At 31.4% G+C, this 14,163-nt stretch overlaps 1 protein-coding gene across 1 annotated transcript; it reads right to left on the reverse strand.

Annotated features, from left to right (window-relative positions):
* Nucleotides 1–10,464: 10,464 nt before the first annotated feature.
* LOC114371077 lies at nucleotides 10,465–12,718 on the reverse strand. Its single transcript, XM_028328479.1, has one exon. It carries the CDS (start codon nucleotides 12,109–12,111, stop codon nucleotides 10,777–10,779), a length of 1,335 nt encoding a protein of 444 aa, XP_028184280.1. The 5' UTR covers nucleotides 12,112–12,718; the 3' UTR covers nucleotides 10,465–10,776.
* Between the last annotated feature and the right edge of the window lie 1,445 nt (nucleotides 12,719–14,163).

Consider the following 14,163-nt stretch of genomic DNA (forward strand, 5'->3'; position numbering starts at 1 on the left):
GCATAGGGTATGCATCATCGACAACAGCATCCTGCTGTGCGGAATAATATAATTGGATGCAATCACATAATGCAATATGGCATTAGCAGCTTCTACCAGAAATTTATTTTCACGAAAGATGTGATGGAACATGTTGACTACATTATGTGTGAATTAACGCATATTCATATATATGCCATTATATTGAAAAGTGAATCATGCCTGTACTTAACAATATGTGCATAGCAGAAAAACGAAAGAGATATATAGTAAAAAGAAAAGACTAACAACACATTCAATCAATGGTAAAGTTTCTTCCAAAGGCACTCACAAAGGCCACAATCTAAATGTAACCAATGCAGACGCTAGTGGTATATATGTCTTTCAAAAATAATGAGGTTATAATGATTGAAAGTAGATGGAGGAAACAAGTTCATCACACATTTCAACCAGTAATGATAGTATTTTTCTATTAGTCAATATAAGCTATAAATTTCAATTCGAATGATTGAAACTTACAGAATTTCAAGCATATATAATAAGGAAATTTCATCATTTTTTTCTAATTAATTACATCCGCGTAATTTAAACTACAATCAATATCTTATATATATTAGACATAAAATTACTTACAAGCTCCTGCAGCTTAATAAACTCCATTCTTGTGACTTCCATTATAAAATAAATACAATTTCTGCACAAACTAGGGTTAATTCATGCATTATATTTTCAAGTTCAAAAGGATTTTTCATAGAGTTAATGAGTGTTTGCTGTAAAAATAATGTTTATATTCAATTACTTTTACAAATAGGTCTCACCAACAAAAGAAGTTTGTATTCAAATTCAAGTTCTGTAATTATTTAAAATATATTTAATATACTATTATCTAGTTCATATCATTGCATATTTATATGTTTATCATCATTAATAGTAATTTAATAATAAGGACAGAACTACACAACAAGTAAACAGAAAGTTTAAATCACACGATTTCTACTTTATAACTAGGGAATATACACTTGTGTCTCCATTTAAAGTAACTGTCATGAATAAATTAATTTAAATTCAAAAACTAAAGAAATGGGCTAGCTGTAACTTGCGTATTGCAGTTAATCTTACATAGGAAACATTGAAAGGGAATAATATGAATGGATAATGCAACTTAAATGAATCCATCCATATAGTAACATTTCATGGATTACTTACTGTGTGTGTCAGTTTGTCTTTTACAGAAGAGAAACATGCTTCTATCTAACATTTTACTCTATGTGCGTGGTAAAAAAATAACACGTTACAGCTAGCTTTGGTGGTATATATGAATATGAAGAAGGTTAAAACCCCACCTCATTCTTTGCTTTCTAGCAATAAATTTTCTTTTAAATAACAATATTAAAAAAGAAAGTAAGAAAGAAACTGCATACCGAACCTGTAGACAAGGAAATTACTAAAAATAGTGGAAATTGGGGATCGGTTGCCACTTTTTTTGCAGTAGCTGAGACATGAAAAAAAAAACAAAAACAAAATAAAAACCATATACATATGCATATGCACTCATTAAATACGTAACAATTTGTGGATCTGGATGACTTTATATTTACAGGACCCATATGAGAAAAAGTTTTACATGTAGACAAAAGGTTTACTTCACATGGGGGGTGCATGTGATGTGAATGTACACTTACATCTTCTGTCTACCATGTGGATTAACCCTTAGATTTATCTGTCACCAGCTAAGCAATCCACCAATCTGATTCATTTTTATTTTTCTTGCCCCCCCTCCCTCTCCCTTCTTCTTCTTTTCTCTCTCCCCTATTCCTTCCCTCATAATCTTGTCCAAGTTAATTTAAAACCTAGCAAATGACACGCATGCACCACTACTATATATCCCAAGGACCAAGAAAATGGTAAAGTAGTAGGGCTAAAAGGGTGATTATTGACCTTGCTATAGCCACCTCTCCTTTTTACTTTCATTTTCTTTATATTATGGATGAAATTATTGTTGCATTTTGGAGCATGCGTGATGGGTTAAAAACAATGCTACCACTATTCTTTAACTTTTCTCAAAATTGTCTCACATGCATCTTCAATTACTCTTTTTTTTTATAATATATAATATAAGCTTTAAAATGATTCATCCAAGAAGGATTTTCAATTTTGATCTGTTATATGAACTGAAGCAAAAATATAAAAGTATCATTTAGTTAATAACAGATCCTTTTAATTTTAAGTCAATGGTGTCGTACAAATTAACATTCACAGTACTCTCTCGTCTAAATTAAATATTATGCATTAAAGATTGCTTCATTTGGCGTATAATATCTGGTTTGAAGTTTGGAATATTGAGTAAATAACTGCCCAGGGGAAAAAAGATGGCGGTGAAGAGTAAATTGGAAGCAATCATAGCCATGTGCAAACGATTTGGACCTTCACAATAATTTTATTTGTTTATTACAGCCCTTAGTTACAAGCTACAGTAAAATTATTCCTCCACGTCGTGTACCGTAGATTCATTGGAACGTGGAACCATGTGCATATTGCACGTAGGGTCATACACAAAATCCTTTGCGATCCCAATGTTACTTATTACTAATTACTAATATAACTATTAGCATCTCAGGGAGTAAGTAATAAACTGTGGATCAAACTAAGGCTGTTTTTTAGAATAAGAATTTTTTAGAATGAATGAATGCTCTAAGGCTGTTTTTTAGAATAAGAATTTTTTTAGTAGAAATTACTAGCCATGGAAGTGTGTTTCTAATTATTTTCTATTAAACCTTTTCATTTTTAATATTTTAATCAATGATTTAAGAAAGACTTGTCGTTTGCATAGCTTTCTTCATAGTACTATATAATAGCTACAATTACCCACTCTCCTCCAATGCTAAACACTTTTGGCTAAACATCTATAACCCTAATTAAGAACCACATTTATAAGAAGGTCGCTGTAAATGGGCCCCAATGTGGGCCCCAAGAAAGAAGGCACTCAAAAAGCCCATATTGAGCAAGGAAGGGTGGGAGGGCCCATGTCCCCACAAACAACAATTTACAAGAGGGGAGAAGAAAGGGAGAGTACTACGTAACAAATAAACACATCCTTTCACGTCCACTTCTTAGCTTTTCTATTTTTTTTTTGTTTATCACATTTAATGGCCTGAATTTTTTGTTTTAACTTTTTTTTTTCACTCATCCACTTCAAGTGGATAATTGAATAAGCATGTGGCAACGGACTATACATAAGAATGTTTCGTAACTCTTTCTTCGTTATCATCCTAACGGACCACAAAGGAAAATAACCCCACGAACTCCAATAATATATGTGTGACCAATACAATACAATACATAGAGATATATATAATATTTAGCAGCGAATATTTAACATCAACCATCAATCACAGTGCCAAACAAGGATATAGATAAGCAGAGTTCATACTCTTGATCAGGTCATAACGGATGGAAACAAAAAATGCAATAAAAATAAAGTTGAAACCAAAAAAATTAAAAAGCAGCAAAAAGGTGTCTGTTTTTCAGCCACGTCTAACTTTAGTGCCGCCATTGCTAGCTAGTGTCTTTTATTTTATTTCTTTCTTTTTTGTCGTCACTGTTTCACACATTTTATGATAGCCAGAAGAGGGTGCATTTTAAATGAGTGGAATTGTCTTCTTATGGAGCTTCATTAATTCCAGTTATGTGGCCTCTGGCATAAAATTAATATTACCAAGAGGAAATTTGATTTCAATTTTGGACTAAATGGAACTACTCTAAAAAATTTGGTATGCGCATTAGACTCATGGGTTATTTATTAGATGTAAGGAAAATTCTAGTCAACAAGAAACGGGTACAGGAGACCACCTGATGATGATAGTTTAATTTATACTATTATTGATTGAATAGTATTATTATAATTTATTTTGTAAAAAAAAAAAGTATTAGTATAATTTGTATTTGACCACTACATACCTTTGACTTTGCACTGGTTTAGATTGAAAAGTTTTGCAGGGAATGTGGGACATGGACGCAGAAGAAACGATCAATGGAGAAAACCTAGTGACTAATAACTATAGAGAAGTCATAAACATGCATGTTAATTTATAAGCATGTACGACAATTTAGTGTTGGAAAATTTAAATGAAGTGTAAGATTTGCAACATGATTAAATAAAATTCGTTTATATTTGACTCCTCTAAAATAAAATATATTTTATAATAAGATGAAATGCAAAATTATAATCATTAGTTAAAAAATAATAATTAAAATTATGATAAAACACATGTGCATACATTATTATGAAATTATTAAAATGTTGAAATTTTAATTAAAAATACTGATAACTTCATATATTGTGTTTTCTAAAATATTTAATACATTTTAAAGGGGTCAAGTTCTACTTTCTACTTTTCGACTCCTGTATATAGTAAATTGTTCTTTTTGCATAATTAATTCTGGACATTTTGGTATTAAAGAGTTACAACTATAGGAATATCAAAATGGGTTTAGTTTGATGAGTTAACCTAATGAACTTGATATAAAATATAGTTTGGGTTGAAAAATATAAGTCTAAAATTGATTTTCTCCAATTGACACAATCCAAAAATTTATTAGCTTGATGTGGGTGAGTCTTTCCTCTCAATAATATTTTTCAATCCATGAAATTCAAATTTAATTCTACTCAGATTAATTTAATGTTGAAATTTAGGATATTCAAATTATTAGAATTTAATTAAACAAAGTATTTAATTCATTCCAATGTTAACATTTTTTATCTCATAAAAGTGGTAAATGATTTTAAGTGTGTTTTGATGTTAGATTCATCAGTAATGTTTTAAAACAGGTTTACATGTCTTATTCCATCAACCTTTAAAATAGGATAGAATCAATTTACTCATGTTTTAAAAATGGGGTGAGAAATATTTATAAAAAATATATATATATATAAATAATATAAAAAAGTAAAAAATAAGTTATGGAGGTTAATTAAGTTGATAACTGTGTATGAAATGTCATCACTCAACATAAATAATATACATCAGCATTTCTCTTCGTCAATTTGAAAATTAAATATATAACACTGTCTAGCTAGGTGTAAAGCAAAGTCAATTTTAGAAAAATGAAAAACAAATATATAATGAAACCTATGTTCTTATTTTAAAGTTTCAAACAAGAAACCATCTCAAAAGCCAGACAGCAATAATCCCTTGGTCGAAATTGATCTAGTAAGTTGAAAAGCAAACCTTCTTGCTATCTTATAAGTCAATATCCGTTATAGTGTCATCTGTCCATTAAAATTATTGACTAACTATACTAACATCATTATCGCTGTTATTTATCTTGTTATTATAGTTCAAATGATCACATGTTGACTCTTGAGTCATAACAACTCGACTTTGTAGGTATATATATGCGGGTAATTTAGTCCTTAATTAACAAAAATAACCCAAAATTTTGTTGCATGTTTTTGTCAAATAATGGTGTGGATAGGTGGCTTTACATAATTTGGAAGACTTTTTTCTCTCTCTAAAATATAAGTATTATAAAATTTTGTAAGTTATAATTATTGGTAAAGACAAGCATATAAAACAATGATTGATGAAATGACAAATAATAATATTGAAGCTAAAAAGTAAACAAGTTTGTCAACAAAAAGAAAGAAGAGTTCATACTTTGCCAATATGGGACGCTCCGCCCCCGCGGCCGTGGTGCCCTAACTGTAGCCCCTTGTCGCACTCGCACAACGGCACACCTCTCACGGCATGTTTGAATCAAGTCTTTTAAACATTGATTTTTTGGCCCAGGTTCAAAAACTGACTTTAAAATAAATATTATATAAATCATTATATACAGGAGGGTTTTCTTAATCATCAAAGTATTTATTACTTTTATCTAATCAACCCGAAAATCTAGTTATCAATAATGGTTAGTTTAAGTGGATTGAGTTTGCACTACTCTTAAATATACGATCAGAAGATCAAATTAAAATCTTACTTAAGCAATCAAGTTCAATTTTACTTAGACAAAAATATATTTAATATATATAATAAATTTGTTAATTTTTATAAAAATATTTTAAAATTATAGTAATGATAATTAAAAAAATCACACAATACTAATGTAAGTTATATCAATTATTAGATCATCAACAATTTTCATATAAAATATAATTTTTATTTATCTAACTCTTCAATTATATCTATATATTACTTTAATTGTTTATATCAAATTTGATTAAAATTAAATAATTATAAAAAGATAATCAAATAATTATATATTATTTTAAAAATATATATCACATCAATTTTAATTCATACAAATGAGTTATCGAATAACTTTATGTCAATTCATTTTTACAAATGATATATGTGAAATAAACTTTTAATTTATTAGTTAATTCTAAAATAAAATTATTCAACTAATAGTTATTAAATGATATAATAGTATAAGTCGATGGTGTAATTTGATAGAAGGTATCAAATAAAAATTAATTTTTTTTCTCTGATTTTTATTGAAGGTTAAATGACTAACCTAATAAAGACAACTTCAGCACCTTAAAAATAAAACAATTTCCCTTAAATCCGGTCATATATTTATGCAGTTCTTGATATGTACGAAACAAATACTTAGTAAAATACAATTGTTATCCAACGATATATAGAGAAATAAGGTAATCTGTGTGAGCAGGAAAAAAAAAGTAATCTCTATGAACCAAAAACACGAGATGTATTTCACAAAATAAAATAAAAACACGAGAACTACATGGAATTAAGAAACATCACAGTCACAGATGCAGAAAATACTGACAAGTGACGTTCAATAAAAAAAATATAAAAAGTAGCATCATCAAACAATTTGCATTTTCAACCTGGGCTTTCTAATGTTTTTGGTGAAAACTGGGCCTTAAAGTAGAAAACAATAACCACCATTTCCTTCGAATGAGTTGGAAAGATTTCTTGCATGCTGGATTATTGTTTTTAAATTACCCTTTTCAATCTTTTTCTATCACTATCATTCACTTATTTTACTCCTCATGCTGTCTCTCTTTTGTGTAAAATATGATGTGCAAAAATTGTATAAAAATTACTCACATCCCCCCACACTAACTTAAATCACGTGCATTCATCCTCTGGACGAAGTAAGAGTATGGACTAGTGCGATTCTTCTTTTCTTATTCATGATTGAAAGTTGAAACCAAACACTTTAGATGGACGGAATTTCTTGAATTTGGTAGAAATCACTTTCTCATACCAAACCACCTCTAAAGGAGGAGAAAAGGCCACTTTTTATTGGTCCAATTTTTACCCTTACAATCTTTATTGACTTGTGACATTTTGCATTCTAAAAAGGATCCTTAAAACCATGACAAACCAAACCGAACAAGGAATTGTAAGCATGGTCCCTGGATAAAATTTATGAGAAAATTGCATATGCAATTACCAGAGAAATATTGATGCTGATTATATTCCCATTTTCATTACAGGCAATTCACTGGCGCAAATTGGAAATAAATAAATAATAAGTTCATAAACGCTGTACTCACAAGAATTGTAGCAGTAAAATGTAAAATTTACCGTCTTACACAATCTGGTTACACTGGATACACATGACACTTCACTATCTGCAGTCAATTGGATAGCTGTAACCAGGTAATTAGGCAGTAAACCGGTATGCACGGTTAAAATCCCCAATCCATTTTCACAACAGCAACAAAAAATATTAAAAATCAAATGAAAAATAAAGCACAAGGGTGGGAATAAATTGGATAAGAAGTTGACACCTATCTAAATTTTGGAAAGATTTACGATGTTATAGATTAGTCTAAAAGACACGACAATAATCTCTTACCCAAATTCCCACTTACCCCAACAATATAAATCAATCCCAGAAAGCAAACTCCAATAACTTTTTTAAGTATTAGTAAGCCTCCAATACTCAGAAAGTAGAACACAAGTTCAGCTATTGTACTGCATCCATGATTGAGGCTTTTTTCTTCTTTCCTTTTTTCAAGATCAACCATTAAAGCTATCAATTCAGGTCCTGGATTTCTTGAGCATCAGATACTAGTCAAAAGTAATGAGCAAAAGCATTGATCCTCTGCAAAGCCTAGTGTTCTAATGATTACAATTTTGATGGACAAAATATTCTCACAAGTTTAGAACACCATTTTTTGCAGCCTCTAAGATCAACAAAACAGAAAATTCCTTACAGGGTAGTAAATCTATACGGAACAAATATTTCTGTTGGTTACTCAAACAGCCCCAACCATGAGAATAGGAATAAGAGCCAAGCATTTGAGTGTGTTGGATAATGAGATAGATTAAGAAAAGAAATTGGTGTCAAGCATATAATCAGACTTATGAATCCCAAAAATTATCAGCTATATTTAATTTGTAAAATTAAGTACTTATCAGTTAAAAACCATCAGCTTTATAGCATAGCCAGGAGATATATCATGAGTACCATTTGTAGACGTTTAAACATAAATGAAAATGATAATTTTTCCAATTACTCCACAAATAAACATATTTCCCTTCACCCCTTTTGCATTCATTGGACTCCCTACATAATGCTGAAGTACTGATAGAAGTAATCATTCATTAACAAACATAGGATCTAGCTCCAAATAAAGATGTAATCCACTAAAAGTAGGATGTTTATACCTATATTCATCTACACTAATATAAAGAGAACATCTCTCAAAGTCCTTCACTTCAATAAAAAAATAAATAAAAATCAACTACCACCAGTATGGAAGTAAACAACAGGTCAGGTTTGGGATGGATTCAACCTCCACACCCAAAATTCAAATAACAGAGAATTTCCATATAAGGGGTTCTATACCTATGGACACTGGTTAAGGAGAATTTAAGTAAATGATTCGATTACTTGAAGACGAGTATTAAATTATTTTTATGCTTTAAAGTTTCAATGTAATAAATTCTTTCCTTTTCATTAAATACTTTATTGTTTTGTTTTCTTAACTATAGCCCCTAAGGATACTCTAGCAATCTCATATTAAATAAAGTGTTGTTACTAGTTTAAATATTTCTAGAGGTATTCAATTAAAAGTTCAAGGCATAAGACAGCACACCCATATGCAAATAAGAACTCCCCTACACCACATCCACATTCAATCAAATGTGTTTTTTCTCACCCATACCTGCATTTGAGTAGGGTAAATAATGCTAAATGGGTGACCTACACCAATTTACATCCCTGCATTCAATTTTTTTTTAAAATATTTTATCATGCAATTACGCTCATATCATGGTTGCCCTTGACGGTAGAAAAGGTATAAAGAATCACACATTTATGCTCCCCATATGGAGTTGAACCTAATTTCACAGCAAGTTGAACACAGGGCATTTACCCCAAGAGACACAGAGCACCAATACACCCTTCATGATATATTAAATGCATTTTACATCACATACACCAACAGAATAAATATGGCTTTAAGATAAATTCATAAGGTCATCTTGCACACAAACGGATTTACATAAACACATTAAATCCAATACAATCAATCTCTGAAACGATGATTATCATCTCCAGTTGTGCATTAAGGTATAATTTTATTGGAAAATCTCCCCATTTCATCAGCTAATAATAGACTACAAATTACAAACATAAATTCACGGTATTCTCAATGCTAAAAATATGTCAATCTTATTCCTAGCACCAAATATAGGGACACTTTAAAAAAATCCCTCAATAAGAAGAGCTGAATTATAAAAAAGAAAACTCAGCTTTAATAATAAATTAAAATCAAGACAATTGGAACCAAAATTATAACTAAACCAGGAGAAAGAAATATTGTGAACAGTTAGATAAATAGAAATTCCGGGTCATTAACCTAATAGTGTAAGGCTGTAAGCTTTTAGCAAGATTTGGTTCTCAACATAGTACCAAAGCCTTACGAGTTATGATCAAATAGTCAATAGTTTGATCCTTGGCACCCCTATCTTTCATAACTAAAAGTTTCAGCACAAGTTAAGGCCCATGCTTTGTCCATCACTCCATCCTTTATTCCCGAAAAGGTTTTCCTATGATGAACATGTTAGAGATATAAAAGCATTTCCAAGTCTGTATATAATCATTGACTTGGTGGCCAGGAGTTTGACCCTAACTACCCATAGTTTAGACAATTATAAGATTAAAAAATAAAAAAACAAAACTAGTTAACAACTCAGAGTATTAAAAAATTAAAATACCTAATTGTATTGATCAATAAGAAAAAGATACAAATAGGAGTACGTGTATGCTTACTTGAGAGCTAGTTAACAACTCATAATAATTCCTTACAACCTAACTAATTAGTACAACAAACATAGTTGATTAATATCCTGTAATAGGGATTTCCAAGAAAAAATTGCCATGTATTCCAGCAAAGAGTGACAAAATGAAAAAAAAAAACAACAACAAAAACAAAAAACTTAACAGCAATAGTCTAACCATAGATGGAAATAAAAAATAACCAGAACAATATATACAGGCTGTAAAAAAATGAAAGGACAGACAATATGTAATATTAGAAAATTAATATTACAAAATAAAAAGATTAACGGTGTTTCAGCTACCCAGTCTTTGAACATAGGCAACAAAACTTCAGTAGAGCCTAATAATTATGCACTACTCTTAAATTTAAACAATACAAGCAGGAGTGAGAGTTAGATTTGCAAAGTTCCCCAATAAAAAAACCCATAGTTTCAACTAAACAAACCACATCTTACCAAAGACAGCAAAAACAAGAAAAATGGAGCACCATGCATGTAATGCAATTGCCACAAAGCTTGCAAGAGCGCTGACCTATTTAAAGCCAGTGCCCATTTCCTTTCGCTTCAGTTCTAAAGAAATCCGTTCATTTTCAAGCTTCATTCTTTCATTTTCTAGACTCAGCTTCTCCAACTCCCGATCCTTTTTCTTACTAAACCTCTGCCACTTGAATCTCTGTTTCTCTAGTTCCAGCATCTCGACCTGAATTTGTAGCTTTTGTTCTTCTAACTGAAGTGTGCGAGATTCAACCCATTGCTTCTGTAACCAAGCTGCTTTCATGCCTTCAGGTAAACCTTGATTCACATCAGATGGGATCATCTGTCCATGGGGATATGAACTTTTGTTGTAGTCCTGACAATTTAAAGAGTTACCAAAAGTATTAGCATCTTCTTGGCCTTGGCATTGTTTCAATTTCTTCATAGATCCACCTAATGGCCCATATATTCCTCTACTATCACCATGAGAAGCACAATTCTCTTCAAAGTCATCATGATCATCAATTTCCACATCTTGATCATCTTCATCATGATGGGACCTTCTCATATCATCATCATGATCATCTCTATTTCGGAGAGCTAACTGCAGTGAACGTTGCAATGCAGGATCATGGGGTAAATGCAACCTGTTGCCATTATGATAAGAACACATCTCTTCATAGAACAAGTGTTTTGAACTCAATATTTTCCGAACGTCGTCCTTTTCTTTCTCAGAAAGAAAATCTATTACATCCAACAGCACAGGATTTTCAACAACCTGACAAGAAGTGCCCCTCCCTAGCATATCATTAAGCTTTTTATACCTTTTATTAAGGTCATTAAATTTATCCTCACATTGCTGAGGTGAAACATGATAACCCCTTTCAGCCATGACCTTGGAAACAGATTTCCACTTACCCTTCTTCTGTAAGACCGCAAACTTTCTTCTTCCGCTGCTACCACCATCAGCAGTTACATCCTCACCTATATAAGAAACAGCTGTTATCAGAAGCTTTACCATCTTATCAGTCCACTTCACACGCTGCCAAGGTGATCCTTTCTTCCCTCTAGTTGTTTCATGGTGACAATCAACACCATCCTCGGTATAGCTCGGCTCGTCTTCCTCACTCGCCGAGTTTTTACTTCTGTCTCCTTTACTAAAGTCAGCCAATGAAATGGTTTGGTCACAGTTCTGCATGGTTCCCATTGTAAGTGGAAAACCATCATGAACGGCGGAATGTACAGAAGACCCTTGTCGCGGATGAGTTTGATGTTGATGCATGGAATGGGGATGTTGTGCTTGATGCTGAACCCGAATTGATCCCGGCAAATCAAAGCCACCAAAAGAAGTCCCACCTTGAATTATACCTCCCTGTGGCAAATTCCCTTCCATTGCTTCACGCAAACCACAACCCAAATCAGAACAATGAACCCATTAGACAACAAATCCAAGCTCCAACCCAATTTCTTTCACCCCTTTTCACCTTATCTACAGATTAAAATCATGCAAACCCATTTATGCTCAATCATCCAACAGTTTATTCAATCTCATCCATTACACTCTATATCTTCAAATAAAAATAGCCATCATTCTAACAGAAATCTCTCTACCAAATATCATTTCAGAGAGACCATTAGACCAATATCTCAAATCCACATACATAAAAAACTCACATGCCAACAGAGTGACACAGTTCCAAAACAACACCCAGATGCAAAACAAAGGAAAAAGGTTCAACAAGTGCAGAAAAACAGCATCAAAAACCTTCAAGGCTTATCAACAAGGAAGCTAAGCTACTTATCTGCTGAAAACCTGCAAAGGACCGCACTCTCATAAGCCCAAAAAAAGGACCTTTTTGCAACCAAGCTCAGAATCCAGAGCTGAAGATCACGAGAAACACATCTCCCCCTATCACGAAGAGAAAGAGTTTGAAGGCCGTGAAAACTGAAAAGAACCCCACCAAAAAGGGAGAAAAGAATATTAGGAAAACCTAGTGGGAAAAAAAAAACGTACACAACCATGAGAAAAAGCCGTGTGATATAATTAGTGAATGACCTTTTGTTGTTTAGTGAAAGATTATACAAAAATTAATTAAATTATTATTTTTTTACACAATTACTTAATTAATGAATATACTAATTATCGTATAATTTCATGTTATTCTTGAACGCCACTGGCACTTTGCTTAAAAATAATGTAACAAAAAATAATTCGAGAGAGACCCGTATTTTTCTCTAACAAAAAAAAGTTAATTAAAAAGCACAAAGTTTAGATCCTCTTTCTTGGTTATTTGTAGTGTTACTTTTTAATTAAAATTAAACTTTTATCTCAATAATTCATATAGGATTTTTAATGTGTCGGTTAATAAAATGAAACTCTTTTTTGCTAAGCCTTTTTTTTTTGTAAAAGCATAAAATGAAACTCTAGTTTTAATTAAGAAATCACGCAATAATTAAATGTATGAGATATTATACTAAGCCTTTTTTTTTAACAAAAATATAGAAGTGGTTATGTGTCAAACTAATTTAATAGTTGTTGTACATAAGACGCAAGGGATAGAAAGAAAAGAAGCTTAACAGGAGGTTCAATGTATTGGGAAATCTAGTGGGTCCCACCCAAGGCAAGTTGGTCTCGCATTAAAAAAAAAAAAATACATATTGCATATATTATACATTTTGTTAGGAATAATTGAAGATAACGCCAAGCATATTATAGTCGGCACAAAATGATCTTTTTGTTGCAACTTGGCAGTCCAACAGAGATCTAACTAAGCATAAAACAATGTCATGTTCATGCATCCTCTCTTACTTTTGATTTAATAAATCCATCCTCCCATATAATTTGAACTTGAACGGACAATATTATATGATTATTGGAGGAAAGTGTGGGGGAATCAGAGCTCTAAAATCAAATATTGAACTCCTTTCTAGACGATGACAAAAGTGGCGTAATTTTTTTTTAATGACAACTTGCAATGCGTCATTCTAATTCGCAAATATAGAGTATTGGAAATGTGTCATTCTTAGTCTCAATTGTAGACTATTGGAACAAGTGGGCATCGGTTATACATGGCTGACTCAATGATTCTCTGGTTAAAAGTATATTTTAATATACATGTATTTAAGAAATATAAAGTTGAAGCTATAGTAGCATAATCAGTATTTTTATCTGAGCATGTGAATGGTATGAAGTACATCAATCCCACTCACCCCCACCAAAAAGCATGTATAATTCGATAAAACATTGTAAATAGAATTGTTTAACTGTTAAATTCTGATTATATAAATATATTAAACAGGTATAAATAAGTATCCGCACTGTAAAAATTTTGTTCTTAATTAGTTAATTACCCGTAGTTAAACCTACACTACCAAAAAATTGTTGGTCAATCAGGTTCAGATTTTTTAAAAAAGATCTTGTGTTCGAATACTTTGTATAAATAAA

Source organism: Glycine soja, chromosome 10 (assembly GCF_004193775.1).
Source record: "Glycine soja cultivar W05 chromosome 10, ASM419377v2, whole genome shotgun sequence".
NCBI lineage: Eukaryota > Viridiplantae > Streptophyta > Magnoliopsida > Fabales > Fabaceae > Glycine > Glycine soja.

Excerpts from the sequence above, each read along its gene's own strand:
- LOC114371077 (XM_028328479.1), bottom strand. The coding sequence starts at position 12,111 with ATGGAAGGGAATTTGCCACAGGGAGGTATAATTCAAGGTGGGACTTCT.